This window comes from Microtus oregoni, unplaced genomic scaffold, assembly GCF_018167655.1.
Source record: "Microtus oregoni isolate MIOR12 unplaced genomic scaffold, Mior012 000015F_ref0000493, whole genome shotgun sequence".
Taxonomy (NCBI): domain Eukaryota; kingdom Metazoa; phylum Chordata; class Mammalia; order Rodentia; family Cricetidae; genus Microtus; species Microtus oregoni.
In genome coordinates, this window is record NW_024543074.1 from 44,236,113 (window position 1) to 44,254,813 (window position 18,701).

The window sequence follows — 18,701 nt, forward strand, 5'->3', positions numbered from 1 at the left end:
GGTCTTTATTCTGGGTGAGAACACAGAGAGTTTATTACATCTGCCTACTTGAGGCCCTCTCCTGGTGTTCCCTAGAGAGAACTGCTTGGTTATTAGCCAGTTTAATGATCAGACTATGAACGACATCCATGGTCTCATTCATCTCCCCTGTGTCTCCACTAGCATCCCAGCTGAAATCCATGAGACCATGAGAAATGAAATCCATGAGACCATGGATTTGAGCAGGCAATTTTCCTCCTGAAGGCTTGACATATGTAGGTTGATAAATATCGTCAACATCACTACATCGCTGTAGTTCATTTGTTTGCTATGAGTTTGTTTGGATTTTGTTCGAGTGTATACATGCATGTGTGATGTTCATGTGTATGTGTGGTACCCCTGTGTGTGCATGTGTGGAAACCAGAAGTTAAAGTCCTATGTCTTCTGCTACACTTTCTCACTAAATCTGGAACTTACCCATTTCAGCTACGCCAACTGGCCAGGAAGCTCTCAGGATCTTCCTGTTTCCATCCCCCAAGTGCTAGAGTTACAGACGTGTGCTACCATGTCTGGTTTTCATATGGGCTCTGGGGATTTGAACTCAGGTCCTTATGATTGACTGACCACCACTTTACCCACAGAGCCCCCCAACCCATTTGTTTGTGGGGTTGGTTTTTTGTTTGTTTCTTTGTTTTTGAGACTTGGTTTCATGTAGCTCAAGCTGGCATTGAACTCGGTGTATGCAGCCAAAGAACTCCTGAGCCATCCCCCTTATATTTGCTGAGCGCTGGGATCTTAGGTGTGAGGTGTCACATCCAGTTTGCATCACTGTCACAGATACTTGAATGTAGACAAGTGGCTTTACCTCCTTATGCCTCAGCTGAATATCTGCAGGGCCAGAGTCAGAGAGATCGTTATGTGAGCAGTTAGCCTGGAATGGGGCTTGGAGAAGTGCTCAAAAAAGCGATGGCTGTGAAAATGATGGTGGTGACAACGATGGTAATGATAATAATGTGGTGGTGATAATGACGCTGATGATGGTGGTAATAATATGATAATGATAAGTGATAATGACTGATGATGGTGGTGATCGTGTATGTCTTGGTTACTGTTCTGCAGCGGTGATCTCACACCCTGACGGAAAGCAACTGAGGGGAGAAAGGGTTTGGTTCAGCTTATAGTTCCGGAGGGGCTAGAGTCTATCAAGGTGGGGAAGGCGTGGCAGCAGGAGCATGGGGCTGAGCTGGCAGTCAGGGAACAGGGTGATGACATTTTCTCCCCACCCCAACATGGAGAGAAAAAGAAGTGGATTCGGGCTATAAAACCCCACATTCTACCCTTAGATGTACTTCCTTCAGCAAGGCTCCACCTCCCAAAGGCTCCATCACCTTCCCCAATAGCGCCAGCAGCTGAGACTAAGTGTTCAAACACACAAGCCTATGGGGAACATTTCTCACTCAAATGACAGCAATGCATAAGGAAGGGAGAGACCCCAAAAGTGACAGAGCATTAGGACTAATAAGGAGTTGTTTGTACCGTCCACCTTGATCCACAGGCTGGCAGATCTCTGTCCTTACCTGCTACCTGGAGCATAGCTAACTCACCTGTGTCTGTTAGCATCTGCTCTACGACCCTGTCCCAATGCTACCATTTATCTACTGACCTCACACACAAATCAGAGTCTCACTTAGTCCTCTGTGCTTTTCTTTCCCATGATCAGATTCTCTGCTTCTAGATTTCTGCTTAGGAAGAACACACGCACGCGTGCGCGCGCGTGCACACACACACACACACACACACCCCACATACCCATTCATTATCACATCATAATCCCAGCCAAAGACAGCCAGGCTATGGTAGAATGTGTTCATTCATAAATTAAGGAAAGATCTGGAAATGATACTCAAGAAGGTCAAAGTAACCAGACACCACCCTAGGGAAAGAGTCTGCAGGCAGTGGGATGGCCCTGGGGTTAGAAGTCTGGTCTGCAAAAAAACTGTGGAAATTGGGAGACACCCAGCAGGAGACTATGAAGTTCAAGGTCAGCCTGACCGTTCTCAAGAAACTGAAAGAAAGATCAGAAGGAAACCACAGAGGGGTGTGACTCCCTTTTTCTAGGACCACGTCCCATGCAGTGGTGCTGCCCACATTTGGGAGGGGTGTTCCTAGCTCAGCTAACCCTATCCAGAAATTCAAGCATGCTCATAAAGTTTTGTCTTCTGGGTGAGTCTAGATTTTTCAATTGGGCAATCAATATTACTAGTGTGGGCAGGCCCTACACAAAAGGTAGGCCCTTGGCCATATCGCTGTCCTTAGGTCAGAGGGCCCAGAGTGGATAGAATTCTAGTGTGCTAGAATCCTGACCCGAGCCACAAGGCCATCTCTGAAGACCCGCTGCTAGTGACCTGCTGTGTACTTGCTGCAAAGGACAGAAACCAGCTGCCAACACATCCTTCCCCAGCACTGCAACTGCACGCGCCCTTGAGCCTTTGCACTGGTCACTGGGTGTGTGTTCAGTGCTAGGGCGGCCACTGCAGGGACAGCAGACCAGCTCCTTCCCTGCCGTCCCATCAGCGAGCACTGTCTGCCTGGGGAGCATCGGCTCCAGTGCTGACTGCCAGCCCTGGGAAGATCCAGAGGCAGCTGGCTTCTAGGTGTCATGTCCAAGGGTTCAAGGACAGGAGTGCGTCCTGACAGCCGGAAGTGCCACTGTTGTCTCCTAGACCAGTGTCTTTTCGCAGTTGTGGACAAGCGTCCCACACCCTGACTCCATACAGTGTCTCAAAAGAGCCACTTCTTGTCTCCTGGACAGGACCGTCTGTGTCTCCCACTGGCCTCTTATTCTGAAGATGCAGCATTCTCAGAAGGCATTGGTAGGGCCCTTGTCATGCGTCCATGGGTTCAATCCCGAGTAATGGAAAGAAACCCTGTCTCAAAAAGCAAACGCTGGCCGGGCGACGGTGGCGCATGCCTTTAATCCCAGCACTCGGGAGGCAGAGGCAGGCGGATCTCTGTGAGTTCGAGACCAGCGTGGTCTACAGAGCTAGTTCCAGGACAGGCTCCGAAGCCACAGAGAAACCCTGTCTCGAAAAACCAAAAAAAAAAAAAAAAAAAAGCAAACGCTGAAGAGAGTGGAAACGCTAACTCTGCCTCCTTGTTTTGAACAGGAACTGAAATTCTGAGCAAGTCAGTTCGAATTATCTTCTCCACATTAGGAGTCTGCACATTTTTTGCAATCGGCTACATGGTGCTGCCTCTGTTTGCGTACTTCATCCGAGACTGGAGGATGCTGCTGCTGGCACTGACACTTCCTGGGGTGCTGTGTGTCCCCCTGTGGTGGTGAGTACAGCCACCTTTCCAAGTCAGCCTTCCGCTGTGGCAGGCGGACCCAGAGATGAGCCCACTGCCCACCCAGCTGCATCTGCATGCTCTGTACTGCAGCTTGCCCCGGTGCCCCCACACCTCCAGCACCCTGCATCTCTGTGAGTGGGCGCATGCACTGTACAAAACCAGGTTCTCGGGAATTCCAGCTTTCTTCCAGATGCTTCCCACTCCAGTCCCATGCCCATTTTCTTGTTGTTTGTGGCACTGGTACTGTTGGGCAATGTTTTAAACTCTGTCCTCAGTTTTGGGCCCCTTCCGTTTCTTTAGAAATCCTTTTTCTCTCTTCAGCCACAGTTCAGATGGTCCCAGTTACCCATGAACTCCACGTACATGATGCAAAGAACAGAACCAGAAAATAGTGCCCTGTTTTTCTTCTTATTTCCCAAACAATACACTCCAGCCACTCTTACACTGTGTTTGCATTTTATTAGGTGTTGAGAGGCTGATGGTGGGTAGCTCAAAAGCAGAATGCCCAAGGCCTATCTCCAGCAAACTCCTCACAAATGGAATGATACACATTGTGTTGGATATTATAAGTAATCCAGAGATACATGCATAAAAAATGTGTATAGATTATATACAAATCTTATACCTATTTTATTTGAAGTTGCTTTGTTTTGCTGTGCTGGGATAGAATTCAAGGTCGTGTGTATGCCAGCAAACATTCTTCCACTGAGCTACACTCTAGTCCCAATTTGTTTTAGATGAGACCCTGCTATGTTGAGCTCCTGGCCAAGTGGTCCTCCCACCTCAGCTTCCTGAGTAGCTAGTGTACAGACACACAAACCACTGTGCCTGGCTATGCCATTTGATGTAAGAGGGTAGAACATGAGAGAATTTGGGGATCTGTCAGGGATCCTGGGATCAGTTCTACAGCGACCAAGGAGCATGCAACTGTTCTTCATAACTATTATCTAAGGTGTACTTGTTACATATATGTGCTTTGTCCTAAAAATGATAATTATTTTTTCAGCAGAATTTCCTGTATTCTAGGCTTGCCCTGGACTCCTCAATATGAGCCAAGGGTGGCCTTTTTTCCTTCTGCCTCTACCTCCCAAGTGCTAGGCTAACAAGTGTTTGCCACTACAAACAGTTCATGTAGCACTGAAGATGGAGCTCTGAACTTCATGCATGCTTGGCAGGCTCTCCCTGAGTTATGTGCCCAGTCCCCAAATCGGCTGTGTTAGAACAGTCTTAGCGAAGGTGTTATTTCTCCTATGGCAACCCTGCCCCCATGGAAACATTCATTTTAAGATGGAGACTGAACCTCAAGCCCCTGTGAATACTGGGCAAGTGGTTTGCCTCTGAGCTGATGCCCTCCAAGGCTTCCCCAAACCGGTTTTAGGACAGCAGTTGTGGAAATAGCCAAGTTTGGAGATCTCGACTAAGTCTTACCAGGTAGGGGGTAACTGGAAGCTTCTGGAAGAGAATGAATTTCTTGTTTGTTTGTTTTTGTTTTTAGAGACAAGGTTTCTTTGTGTAGCCCTAGTTGTCCTGGAACTCGCTTTGTAGAACAGGCTAGGCTCTAACTTAGAGATCTGCCTGCCTCTGCCACCCAAGTGCTGGGATTAAAGGCGTGCGCCACTGCCCGGCAAGAACAGATTTTTACAAATAGAAGTAAAGTTCTAGTCATGGCCCCCATTCAGAATTTCTCTGCTCTCTCATATTAACAGGACAAAAGGAGTCTGCTTGCGCTGTTGTTTGCTTCCTCTCTCCTAAGTCATCTTGGTTTTACTGCGTTCTGTCAAAATCCGGTCTTCTAGAAATGGCCTATTTTACTAACTGCTCAATTGCCACCTGCTTACATAGCTAAGGTAATAAAGGTTTCCTTGGTCAGTTTGTGGCATCTACAGTTTGATTCGCTTGACCACCCTTGACACTTGCCTGGGAAACTGGCTAGAAGGACCTTCTTCTTTCTGCAGCTGTCTTGCAGCCACAGGGGTTGACAAGAGTCTCCCTTGGCCTTACCTGAGGGGATGGCTCAGGTGGCCTCCTCCAGGCTACTTCCTTTATCCCCCAGCCTGCTGTGGTTTTACAGCAGTAACATTTGAGAATGAGAAGCATATGAAGGTTTAGGTAGAATTAGTATTTGGGGAAAAAAAAAAAAAAACCTTTCCTGGCTTGCTTTGCTTTGTTTATGATTTCACTGGGGTTTGAAAGATCACTTAATTTTTTTCTTTTTTTATTGTTTGTATTAAGCTATATATTTTTCTCAACTCCCCTCACTTCCTCCCCTCTCCCATTCTACCCTCACCTATGACCAGATTTACTCAAGAGATCTTGTCTTTCACCTTCCTATGTAGATCCATGTATGTCTCTCTTAGGATCCTCTTTGTTGTCTAGGTTCTCTGGGACTGTGGCCTGTAGGCTGGTTTTTCTTTGCTTTATGAGTGAGTGCATACTACATTTGTTTTTCTGGGTCTGGGTTATCTCACTCAATATGTGTTTTATAGATCCATCCATTTGCCTGCAAATTTCAAGATGTCATTATTTTTTTACCACATTTTCTTTAACCATTCTTTGGTTGAGGGGCACCAAGGTTTCCAGGTTCTGGCTATGACAAACAATGCTGCTATGGACATCGTTGAGCATGTCTTTGTGGTATGATTGAGCATCTTTTGGGTATATACCCAACAGCAGTATTGCTGGGTCTTGAGATAGATTGATTCCCAATTTTTTGAGAAATTGCCATACTGATTTCCAAAGAGGCTGTACCAGTTTGCACTCCCACCAGCAATGCAGGAGTGTTCCCCTTACCCCACATCCTCTCCAGCATAAACTGTCATCAGTGTTTTTGATCTTGGCCATTCTGACAGGTGTAAGATAGAATCTTAGAGTTGTTTTGATTTGCATTTCTCTAATGGCTAAGGATGTTGAGCATTTCCTTAAGTGTCTCTCAGCCCTTGAGATTTGTCTGTTTAGGTCTGTAACACATTTTTTATTGGATTATTTTTTCTTTGGATGTCAAGTTTCTAGAGTTGTTCTTATATTTTGAAGATCAGACCTCTGTCCGATGTGGATGAAGATCTTTTCCCATTCTGTAGGCTGTTGTTTTGTCTTGTTGACCATGTTCTTTACTTTACAGAAGATTCTCAGTTTCAGGAGGTCCCATTTATTAATTGTTGTTCTCAGTGTCTGTGCTATTGGGGTTATATTCAGGAAGTGGTCCCCTGTGCCAATGCATTCAAGTGTATTTCCCACTTTCTCTTCTATGAGGTTCACTGTGGTTGTTTTTATGTTAAGGTCTTTGATTCATTTGGACTTGAGTTTTGTGCATGGCAATAGATATGGATTTATTTTTATTCTTCTACATGTTAACATCCAGTTATTGCAGCACCATTTGTTGAAAATGCTTTCTTTTTTCCATTTTATATTTTTAGCTTCTTTGTCAAAAAATCAGGTGTTCACAGGTGTGTGGATTGATACCCAAGTCTTTGATTCGATTCCATTGGTCCTCCTATCTGTTCTTATGCCAATACCAGGCTGTTTTCATTACTTTAGCTCTATAGTAGAGTTTGAAGTTCAGGACTGTGATACCTCCAGAAGTTCTTTTGTTGTACAGGATTGTTTTGGATATCCTGGGTCTTTTGTTTTTCTATATGAAGTTGAATATTGTTCTTTCAAGGTCTGTGAATTTTGCTGTGATTTTGATGGGCATGAATTGAATCTGTAGATTGCTTTTGGTAAAATTGCCATTTTTACTATGTTAACTCTACCTACCCAAGAGAATGGGAGAGAAAGATCACTTAATTTTTAAAATGTTTATTCATATGGGTGTTTTGTCTGCATGTCTGTCTGTGCACCATGTGCATGCAGTGCCTGGGACAGCCAGGAGAGGGCCTCAGATCCCCTGGAACTGAAGTCACAACAGTTGTTGGTGACCATGTGGGGCCAGGAATTGAACCCTGGTCTTCTGGAGGAGCAGCCAGTGCTCTTAATCTACTAATCCTGGAAAGACAGCTTTGTGAGAGTTAGATATTATGCTGATTTATCTGGAAGTTTCCAGTGGAGCCCAGGCTGAGGGTCAGTAAGGAAGGGCAGGCCACGCTCCACACAACTCTGTGCCTGAGAGAAGCTCCAGATTGGTTACTTTTCCTATTGCTGTCACAAAATACCTGACAAGGAAGGAACCCCTGGCTCACGGGTTGGGGGTACAGCCCATCGCTGCAGGGAGGCCGTGGGAACAAGGACTGGAGGCTGCTGGCCACACTGTGTCCACAGACAGGAAGCAGAGAGCACGGAGAGCTGGCGCTCAGCGCACTTTCTCCTTTTATTCAGTCCAGCTGTGTCAGGTGTCTTCCCACCTCAGCTAACACAGTCCAGAGCTTGTCACGAGCTTGCCCAGAGGTCCGATATAAATTCATTGAGATGTCATGCTGTATGCTAGAAATGGAATTTGTGTGCTGATTAATACTAGGATGTTTGCAACGCTAAAATGACCCAGGACCATTTTGCTATGTGTTTGCTAACATCAAATCCTGTGGTTATAAAAGGTTATGAACCATTGCAAATGAATCCTAGGTTTATTCCCGAATCTCCCCGGTGGCTGATATCCCAGAGGAGATTTGAAGAGGCAGAACAGATCATCCAGAAAGCCGCAAAGATGAACAACATCGTGGCCCCGGCAGTGATATTCAATCCTCTGGAGGTGAGTGAGCGCGTGTGTGTAGACACCTCCTTCAGAGATCAGCTCTGCAGTCTTTCTTTTATGGAGTTTAATGCAACTCACTATTTGTTAAGTGCTCACAAGGCACCAGGAACTGCACTGGGTATCAGGGATGTGATCGTGGTTACATTCTCAGATAAAATCTTGGGAGGCATGGTCCTGCACACCTGTGGTCCAGCCTTCTCAGGAGGTGAAGGCCTGAGACTTCTTACGTCTAGGCACTTAGGGTCAGCTTGAGTAACATAGTAAGATACTACCTCTCTTACTAAAAATATGCCTAAAGGATTATTTATAAATTAAAAACAATTTTAGGCATTTGTTATATTTTGTTCTTTTTGTTTGTTTGTTTGTTTTGCTTTTTTGAGACAAGATTTCTCTGTGTATCTCTGGCTGTCCTGGAACTTGCTCTGTAGACCAGGATGGCCTCAAACTCACAGAGATCCGCCTGCCTCTGCTTCCTGAGTGCTGGGATTAAAGGCGTGCGCCATCACTGCTCAACTTGTGTGTTTCATTTTGTTTTGTTTTCATTTGTTTCAATTCATATGCACAGTTGTTAGTTGGCAGTTTTATTCCCTTAGTACCTAATTTGTGTGATTCTTTGTGAATTCTGGATATTAACCCCTTGTCTGCACTGTCACTGGTAAAGAATTTCTCCCAATTCTATCAAATATTTGCTCTATGATCATATCTAGAATATCTAGAAGATTATTTAAGGTTTTTTTTAGAAGTTTTAGTATTTCCAGTTTTAAATTAAGACCTTTTGTCCATTTTGACTTGATTTTTGAAGAGGTAAAAGATAGGAAACTGATTTTATTGTTTGCAGGTGGAGATCCAGCTTGTCAGCATCATTTGCTGACCAGGCTATCTTTCCGTTTTGCAAGTTTCCAGTTTGTGTTGGCATTTGTGCCTAACCATTGCAAAGTTACATACTGATGATTTTTATAACGTAAAACATATAACATATAACATAAAACATATAACCTATCTATTGGTTCTTTGGGACTGTCACATCATGCACCCCAATCCTAATCATCTCCCAGCCTTTCCATGTCCACCCTTTACCCCTGTATCCTTCTCCCCAAAAGAAGAAAAACAAATCCATATCCTTCCTCCATCTTTCCCACCTCTCCAGCACATATTCTTTTGTCATAGTGGCCTTGGGCACCGCAGTGTGTCACACAGTATCCCTTTTGCTCAAATAGCTTTTTCTGCAAGTGTTCATTGCAATGAGCTGTTGGCCATTGATACCCCATCAGCACTGGACCATCACTGAACCCCTCTTAGATGTCTGATACCACCCTGAGTCATGGAGGTCCTGCAGCTATGCTTCAACAGCTCAACAGTAGCAGTGGACCAACTCAGAGCCCTGGATGTAGGCTGGGGTGGTAGCTGTGTTGGTCAGTCTGGGCTTCCACCTCTCCTGCACCCATGCCCTAGGAGACAGCTCTCCTGCTCCAGTGCCCAGGGCTGTGGCCAGCTCTCCCATGAGGGGTGGTGCCAGCTTTTCCACTGGGGTGGCCTGTGAGGGTTAGAGCCAGTTCTCCTTAGGCCAGTGAGGGGCAGGGCCAGCTCAGCACAGCTCTTAGACCTCCACGTGGTCCTGGGTGGCAGAGAAGACCCTGGGCATCCTCATGGTCATGGCCCTCAGCCACAGGTCAGGACTGAACAACACCATGGACTCAGGCAACAGTGCAGATCACCCAGATCAGGATGGCCCCAGTGGAAGCATGGCCCTTGGACATCAACACGGCCTCCATGGTGGTCCAGACCACAGGCATCCATCTGGCCCTTGGTGGAAACACGGGCCATGTACATCAACACAGACTCCAACTGTAGCTGGACCACAGACCCAGACTCAGTCCTCGGGTGCAGCCCAGGCCAGAAGTTACCTTGGCCTCCGGTAGCAGCACAGGCCCCCTCTGATCAGTAAGGCCCCAGAAGCAGCATCGCCCTTGGACAGTAACATGATCGCAAGTGGTGGCCCAGACCTCAGGCCTCCACCTGGCCTGGCCTTCGATGGTAACACAGGCTACAGACATCAACATAGACCCTGGTTGCAGAGGGCCACGGACCCAGACATGTCTGTTGGTGGCAGCAAGGACATCACATGGTCTCGGGTGGTCACACAGGCATTCACGTCAGCCTGCCCTTCACTGTCTTCCCGTCTTCAGTTTCGCCTCTCTCCACAGCACGTGGACCACTCTGCTCATCTCTCCAAACATTTCCCCACAGTTTGCTCATGGTAGGGACACTTGCTGTATGGCACCCACAGCAGGCCTCTTAGGCTGATGGCTTTGAAATACTCACCGTACCTGGAAAACGTACACCTGAGGGCTGGTCGACCCTCAATTCCCACTGTATTCTGAATTACACCAAGGCCTGCTAGAAGAGCAGTACATGTCCTTGGTTGTTGTGTCGTCCACGTCCTCAATGCCCAAGAGCACAGGCTCAAGGCTCTGCTCCTGAAGGCAGGCGGCCATGTGGAAATGCTGATATACCATGACATTTACTCATATTGTGACAGTGAGGGCTTTTGGGGTGTCAGGTCAGGCTGGTTCCTGGAGACGAGAAAGCTGAGACAGAGCCCCCACGCAAAACTGTAGGAGGCAAGCGCAGTTGAGACAAAGGGAAGTAATGACAGAGGAAAGAGGCTAAGAACCCCAAGGAGCAGACGCTACATGGCAGCCGTACACAGAAAGATAGTGGGGTGGCCAAAGCCTGAAGAGGCAAGTTCACACTTGGAGGATGGTGAGATTAACATGGATGAACAGAGAAGTCGGTGAGATTAACACAGATGAGCAGAGAGGTCAGGGTACTGCTGGCCGGATGAGGGAGAGGACCCTCAAGGCCTTGGTGGCTGCATTGATGTTATGCATGATGTATGCTAGGGCCTGCACTACTGGCTTCACCAGCAAGCAGAACTCTGTGGGGGATGGTGGACATGTCAGTGACAGACCCCAAGGACTTCAATCATCCCTGGTTATCAGGAACCTTTCCAGAAGCAGCCACCTTGGCCATGGCTGGAATCTTCATTTCAGTGGCCACGAGCCCAGACTCTCAGAGGGCTACCTGGACAAAGCATCCTTAATTTTTGCTGTTTGAATTCAAAAGTTCATCCTAGTCCCTAGTAAACTTAGACACAAAAAGGACGTTGTCATAAATAATGCTTCTGCCTTTCAGGGCCATGTGTGTATTAGTGTTTATCAGATGGAAAGTTTCATTTCTATCTTCAAGAAATGCAGTGTGGCCGGGCGGTGGTGGCGCACGCCTTTAATCCCAGCACTCGGGAGGCAGAGGCAGGCGGATCTGTGTGAGTTCGAGACCAGCCTGGTCTACAAGAGCTAGTTCCAGGACAGGCTCCAAAACCACAGAGAAACCCTGTCTCGAAAAACCAAAAAAAAAAAAAAAAAAATGCAGTGTGACAGTGTGGTTATGGAGGTAATATTTACATCATAAAATTGACATGAACAAAAGAAGAATGAAGTCCAGAAGCACAAACCCCTGGATGGGTCCTTTCTTCTGCCTGCTGTGATGTGCATCTGTCTTGAACTGGACACACCCACTAAGGGAAATGGATCCCTTGATTTCCTAGCCCTGACAGTTCCCCTGCCCACCACCCGCTAGGACCCTGTGTAGGAGTGTCTGCAGCAGCCTGCACCGCCAGTGCAGCCTTCTCAGAAAGCCGGTGAAGAGACCATGAGGTACAAGGCAGTCTACCTGACTCATGTGATGCTCATGGTAGCCACTGCTAGGGCTCTAGCCATGAGCTTCATTTTTCAGGAAAGGAGATGGAAGCACAGAGAAATGACTTGCCAGAGATCACACTGCTACTGAGCTGTGGTTTTTCCTGGGTTTCTCTGGGATCAAGTGCATGCTCTAATGAATGGCAGATTTCCATTTATGTCGAGGTTATGCCATTAACTTGGACAGGAAGCCATGTAGAGTCTCATCATCTTGAAGAGCAACCTTAAGCTTCCCTGGCTTTGGAAGAAGCCCCTTCAACCTACTCATGTACCTTATCCAGAGACATTTGGGCGGCTCATCCCAGATCAAGGACAATCATGGATTCAATAATATTCTTGTCCGGATGTTTTTGCGCCCTTCTCACTAATCATGGTCACCTAAGAAAGCTTTAAGTAAACAGGTTCCCAGGTCTTCAGTCCAGTGAAAGATTCAGAGGAATCTTGCCTGAGGGGACCTGGCAGTCTGTATTCCAACAGAGGCCCTATGGAAGTGGGATGTGTTGATTCAGCCTGGCCCTTGGGTCCTGTGATGTATGTGGGATCCCTAGAGCCCTGCATGAAAATGTCCAGGTCCCACGAGTTTAAGCTTTCCTTTTGCTAACAACTATATTATATATTATATTATATTATATTATATTATATTATATTATATATTGCTGGATATAAATCACCCACATCTTGCAACGGAGAAAGAGCACCATGAGGGCTGAAAAGATGGCTCAGTAGTAAAAGTGCTTGCCACATAAATATGAGGACACAGGTTCAGATCCCCAGAACCCATGCAAGTGTCTAGTAGGCATGGTGACCCACTTATAATTCCAGCCTTGGAAGGTGGAGACAGAGTGTCTTAGTTACTTTTCCATTGCCGTGACAAAACACCATGACCAAGGCCACTGAAGTCATTTAACTGACCTTGGGTTTCCGAGGTTTAGCCTCTGATGGCAGAGCAAAGGCGTGATGGTAGGAACAACAGAGCGCTTACATCCTGATCCACAATTAGGAGGTAGAGAGTGCACACTAGGAGGAGTGTGCCTTTCAAAACCTAAAATCTGCCCCCAGTGACACCTGCTCCACCAAAGCCATACCTCCTAATCCTTTCCAAACAGTCCTGCCAGCTGGAGCTAAGTATTCAAATATATGACCCTATGGGGGCATTCTCATTCAAAACACCACACGTGGGATCCCTAGAACTATCAGGCAACAAAATTAGCCATGGTAGAGATTCTAGGTGTGATTGAGAAAGCCGGTCTCAGCAATGAGCTGGGAGAGTGATGGAAGATGATTCCCAGCATCAGCCTTGGGCCTACATATGTACACACACACACACACACACTGACCCCTAGACATTTTGGAACTTCATGGCTCCTTCAAATCACTAGGCTCCACAGATCCCAGCTCAGTGTGATAAAGGCTACTCACATGCTAAAGCTGAGTGGAGGAAAAGTTGGTCAGCACTGATCAGTGAGGCTGAGGTCATTTATTTTGAAGGCTTCTATTTAAAATTGGCTACATCAAGCATTTCAAAGCATTAGAAACTCAGGAAACAATATGGGAGATGGGCAGAAGAGCGAGAGCAGATGATGAGGAGAGATTATGTGAAATGCTAGCTTTTGGACATGGCATAGCCATTGCACTAAGGAACTCGCAGCAGCTGTGGTTACTGCAAGCCCCAGCCCTTCAACATCCCAGCATGGGAGTGGGAGATCACATCCATCCCTGGTTCTAGCTGAGGCGTTATCGGTCGGTAATGGCTGCTGGCGGGGAAAAAGTCATTTTCTTCATGGGTGTAACATGAAGGATGAGGAGAACATGCTGGGAAGAAGACAGATTCCAGAGGGAGTGGGAGAGGAGTATGATCAAAATCAACTAGAGGCGTGCATGAAATTGTCAAAGCCTGAATTTAGAATTGTGTTGTACATAAAGAGTTAGAATAAGTACCACTCTTAAAGATGTTCTTGCTGGCCTCAATTTCTGGACTTAAAGAGCTATCAAAAGTTCTATAAGAGTTGTAGGAGTGGGCTAGGATGTAGTTCCATGGTAGAGAGCTCACCTAGCACACGAATGGCTTCAATCCCCAGTATCAAACCTGGCATGGTAATGCATGCCAGTAATCCCAGCACCGGGAGGTGGAGGAAGGAGGATCCAAACAAGATCATGTTCATCTACATAGTGAGTTAAAGGCCAGCCTTGAGATACATGAGACCCTATCTTAAAATAATAACAGTAAAATGATAATAATATTTTTAAATTAATTTTTTAAAAAGAGTTGTATGCCCAAGTTTTCCCCATAGGTACTTCCTGCCTACCTCTTTATTTTATGTTTTATTTATGTTATTTTAGCTACAGGAGCTAAATTCCTTGAAGCAGCAGAAAGTCTTCATTCTGGACCTGTTCAAGACTCGGAATATTGCCACAATAACAGTGATGTCCGTGATGCTGTGGTAAGCAATGAGCACTCTGGGAATGCAGATGTGTGACACCCAAGTATGCAACTGACTTGCTCTAGTTGGAAGGAATGTGACAAAGTCTAGGCATCCCCCGCAGCAAAACGAGGACTGTGGAATGCTAGACATGTCTCGTATTGATTGATGGAACCGAATACTGGAAAAGCTATAGGTAGCAACAAGTCTGCAGTATGGGACCCCACCGTGGAAGGTGATGGGCTTAAGGCTGCTGATGGCCCTGGGGACCAAAGCAGAAGTGTTAAGTCTCCACCTGCTTTCTGGAACTAGAACAGTGAAGTTAGTGTCACCTGCCTCCCCAGTAGCAAATTAACATGTGATTATAAGGCACAGAAGTAATGACCTGACTTTATTACCTAGATTTAGTCACAAATCTTCAAAGAAATAAGGAAGGAAAAGTAATAACAACCTATCTGCCCCAGAGATAACAACACACACACAGACAGACACATGCACACACACACATAGACACAGGCACACACATACTCACGTATAGACACATGTGCACACACACCGCTGAGTACCAGAATTGGCAGGGCCTCTACTTTAGAAAAATGCTGTTTTGCAATTAGAAAAACATCAGTAAGAAATACCCTGGGCCACAGCTGCTGTGAGCTCTCTTCAGTCTTAGCTGTTGGCACACATCACTCGTGTAGTGTATCCCGACTAATGGCACCAGGAGCGCCACGTGTGAGTCACTGGTTCTCTGCGGCAGTAAGGTTAACTTTTTCATGTTGTTTTGGATCAGTCCTATGTCCCCACCTGGTCTAACAGAGACATCTAGCATATTCTGAAAGCTTTCTTCAGAGATGTGTGCTCTCCTGTCATGCTCAGATGTTCTCACAGGGGCGTCTGCACTGTTGACCAGTGGTCTATGCAGAATAGCATTGTTCTACAGCACTTTCTGCAGAGACAGGAATATTTATAATCTGTGTTGTCCATCACAGTAGCCACCAGCTCATGTAGCCACTAAGCATGTGAAGTGTCATTTCAACTGAGAAACTGAACTTATAATCTCACTTTAATGTATTTCCATTCAAATAGTCCAACATGGCTAACACCTACTTAGAGGACGCAGGACCTAGACCAATTCATGACCATCATAAAAGTTTAGAGAGCCATGGGCCACTTTGTTTGTGATTTATCATTTGTCTGTCTTTCAGGATGCTAACCTCAGTGGGTTACTTTGCTCTGTCTCTCAATGTTCCTAATTTACATGGAGATGTCTACCTGAACTGCTTCCTCTCTGGCCTGATTGAAGTTCCAGCCTATTTCACAGCCTGGCTGCTGCTGCGAACCCTGCCTAGGAGATACATCATAGCTGGAGTGTTGTTCTGGGGAGGAGGTGTGCTTCTCTTGATCCAAGTGGTACCTGAAGGTAAGAAGTTAGCCCAGGCTAACAGCATCCCGGAAAACCTGGATACATTAACGACCTAGAGTGTCAGTACTGGTGACCAGCCTCTCATGAGTCACCACTCCTCCGTAACACAGCTCTGACATCACCAAACGTTCATCAGATAGACAGGTGACAGCTGACTGTGACATTTCCTATGTTCCCAACAACTGTGCCAGCAGGGTATGGTGGCCCATCCCTATAATCTCAGCACTTGGGAAACAAAGGCAGAAAGACCAGTTCAAGGCCAGTCTCAGCTGCATAGCTAATTTGAGGCTAGCTCAGGCCGCATTAGACACTGTCGAAAACACAAACAGAAGCAGCAGGATAGTGCATGCAGAATGGCCCAGTGGGTAAAGGTGCCTTCCACCCCACGCTAAGGACCCAACTCGCATCTTTGGAACCCCATGGGAGAAGGAGAGGACTGACTCCAGCATCTCTTCCTTTCACCACACCTATGCCCTGACACACACTTGCCCACAGACATAAAACTAATAAATGTGGGGGTGGTGCAGTAACACTAACCAAAAACTCCAAAGTCAAAGGAAGATGTGTTTCCTTTCCCTAATGTATCTAACTTTCTCCTTTTGTTAAAAGACAAGCTGATGTATTATTGATATATTGTAATATGTAAAGAAAACTGTTTCTTTTTGCGGTTAACTTTTTAACCCCTGCAGTACTAAGGTTTAAACCCAGGGTCTTGCACTAGCTGACTATATCCCCAGCCTTTTGTTTATTTTTATATAGAGGCAAGGTCTTGCTAAGTGACACAGCCTGGCCTTGAACTCATTACATAGCCTAAGATAACTGTGAATTTATGATCCTCCTGCTTTAGCCAGCGAAGTATCAGTAGCTGGGATTACTAGCACGCGCCAGGAGCTGGAAGGATAGCTCAGTGGTTAAAGTACATAAGGACCAGAGTTCAGATCCCAGAATACGAATTGCTGGGCAGGCATGATGGTTCACCTGTAATTATAGCCTTGCATGTCTACACACATAGAAAATCATGCAAACAGCATATACATTTGTACACCACACGAACAAAAAGAAAGAATTTCTTTGAAAGCATGTACCAATGATCCCAACTAGAACTAGATTTCTTAATAATAAAAATCAGGAAAGGAAGGGCTGGCCCCTCTCTTTAGAGATTAAACCTAACTATATTAACATCTAACAACTCACCGTGAAACTGCTGTAACAACAAGAACAACAACAAAACACACACACACAAGTGGACAGGGGCCTCAGTATACATTAATAATCCAGAATAAGAGTAGCTCCGGTCAAGGCCACCCCTCACCTTCCATCATCAACCGTGTGCTGATGGGGATGTTTGAGGACAGAGTCTTGTCCAGCAGTACTTTATGAGGAATCACCACACCGCGGAAAAGGAGACCATAAGGGAACCGAGTTCGTATCAGTTCTAGAAGCACCTGTCTGAAATGAAGCTCTTTTCCAGACTATAGCTTCGTGTCCATCGCTCTGGTGATGCTGGGGAAATTTGGGGTCACCTCTGCCTTCTCCATGCTGTACGTCTTCACGGCAGAGCTCTACCCGACCCTGGTCAGGAACATGGCCGTGGGCATCACCTCCATGGCCTCTCGGGTGGGCAGCATCATCGCTCCCTATTTTGTTTACCTGGGTGAGATTCCTCTTGTTCTGTCTTCAAATTCATGGTTTGTTTTAATTTTTTAATGTATGTTGCATGTGGGTGTTATGTGCGTTGTGTGTGTGACCAAGGGCCTTCTTTGGCCAGTCCCCTCATAGGAGGGGTTGGTGTCCTGTGCCGGTCACATACTCTGCCTGCTTAGTTTCACAGCCCGGCTGCAGGCACATTTCATCTTAAAGCCCTCGCCAGTTTCTTTTCATGATGATTCCCAGTGACCCCTTGGATGTAGTAGTAAGGGATCCTTCTGCTATGACTCTATTAGGTTCCCTTTATCTTCTCTCTCTCTCTCTCTCTCTCTCTCTCTCTCTCTCTCTCTCTCTGTGTGTGTGTGTGTGTGTGTGTCTGTGTGTCTGTGTGTCTGTGTGTCTGTGCGTGTGTCTGTGTCTTTTGATCTAACAAATTTTGTATTTTATGTGTATGGTGTAAGCATATCACTTTTGTCCCTGGTGTCCAGGGAAGTCAGGAGAAAGTGTCTGATCTCCTGGAATTGGTGTTGTGGAAGGTATGAGTCACCATGTGGGTGCTGCAAATGAAACTTGGACCCTCTGCAAGAGCAACAAGTGGTCTTTACCATGGAACCATCATCCAGGACTGAATTCTTACATGGATAACCCCCTCAGTGTTAGCAGGAAGCAGGCAAAGGAATGGAAAGAGCAGAGATTCTAACTAGTGGACGGGAGTTAGGAGTCCTTGTTCTTGATGGAACCAGACAACAGAGGGGTTGTGAGAGCAGGGGCAGACAGACACAGAGTGTCAGGATGAACGGCACACAGAGGATGCTGTTGAGTCCTGGGCAGATAGACACAGAGTATCAGGATGAATGGCAAGCAGAAGATGCTGTTGAGTCTGGGCAGATAGACACAGAGTGTCAGGATAAATGGCATGCAGAGGATGCTGTTGAGTCCTGGGCAGATAGACACAGAGTGTCGGGATAAATGGCATGCAGAGGATGCTGTTGAGTCCTCCCCAGTGGTTCGGTGGCTAGGCTCAAATTTTCTTTGTGGTATATATGAGTTCTTTATAGTACAAAGAAGCCAGTCTTCTGTATACATTTTATACATATTTTATAAATATTTTCCTAAGTAATCATTTAGAGTTTACTTAAGTTTTTATTTTGGGTTGTTTGTTTGTCTTCAAGAAAGGGTTTTTCTATACAGCTTTAGAGTCTGTTCTAGGACACTCTCTGTAGACTAGGCTGGCCTCGATCTCACAGAGATTTACCTGCCTCAGCTTCCTGAGTGCTGGGATTAAAGGCATGTGCCACCACTGCCCTGTCCAAGACAGAAATATTTAGTTTCTGTATAATCAAATATAGCAGTCTTAAATAATATTAAAAGGGGCTTTAGTGGGATGTTGTTCAGTGTTCTGAGCCTAGTCTTTATTAGGAATTGACTGGCATAAACAG

At 46.0% G+C, this 18,701-nt stretch overlaps 1 protein-coding gene across 5 annotated transcripts in view; it reads left to right on the forward strand.

Moving 5' to 3' along the window:
* Positions 1 to 18,701, forward strand: part of Slc22a4 (solute carrier family 22 member 4) — a 57,786-nt gene that overhangs the window by 34,870 nt on the left and 4,215 nt on the right. For all 5 annotated transcript variants that reach the window (XM_041665640.1, XM_041665642.1, XM_041665643.1 and 2 more), the window contains 5 exons: positions 3,147 to 3,318; positions 7,885 to 8,011; positions 14,113 to 14,213; positions 15,398 to 15,612; positions 17,087 to 17,269. In XM_041665640.1, coding sequence (XP_041521574.1) covers positions 3,147 to 3,318; positions 7,885 to 8,011; positions 14,113 to 14,213; positions 15,398 to 15,612; positions 17,087 to 17,269 — 798 coding nt within the window. The remainder of the gene's footprint in view (positions 1 to 3,146; positions 3,319 to 7,884; positions 8,012 to 14,112; positions 14,214 to 15,397; positions 15,613 to 17,086; positions 17,270 to 18,701) is intronic.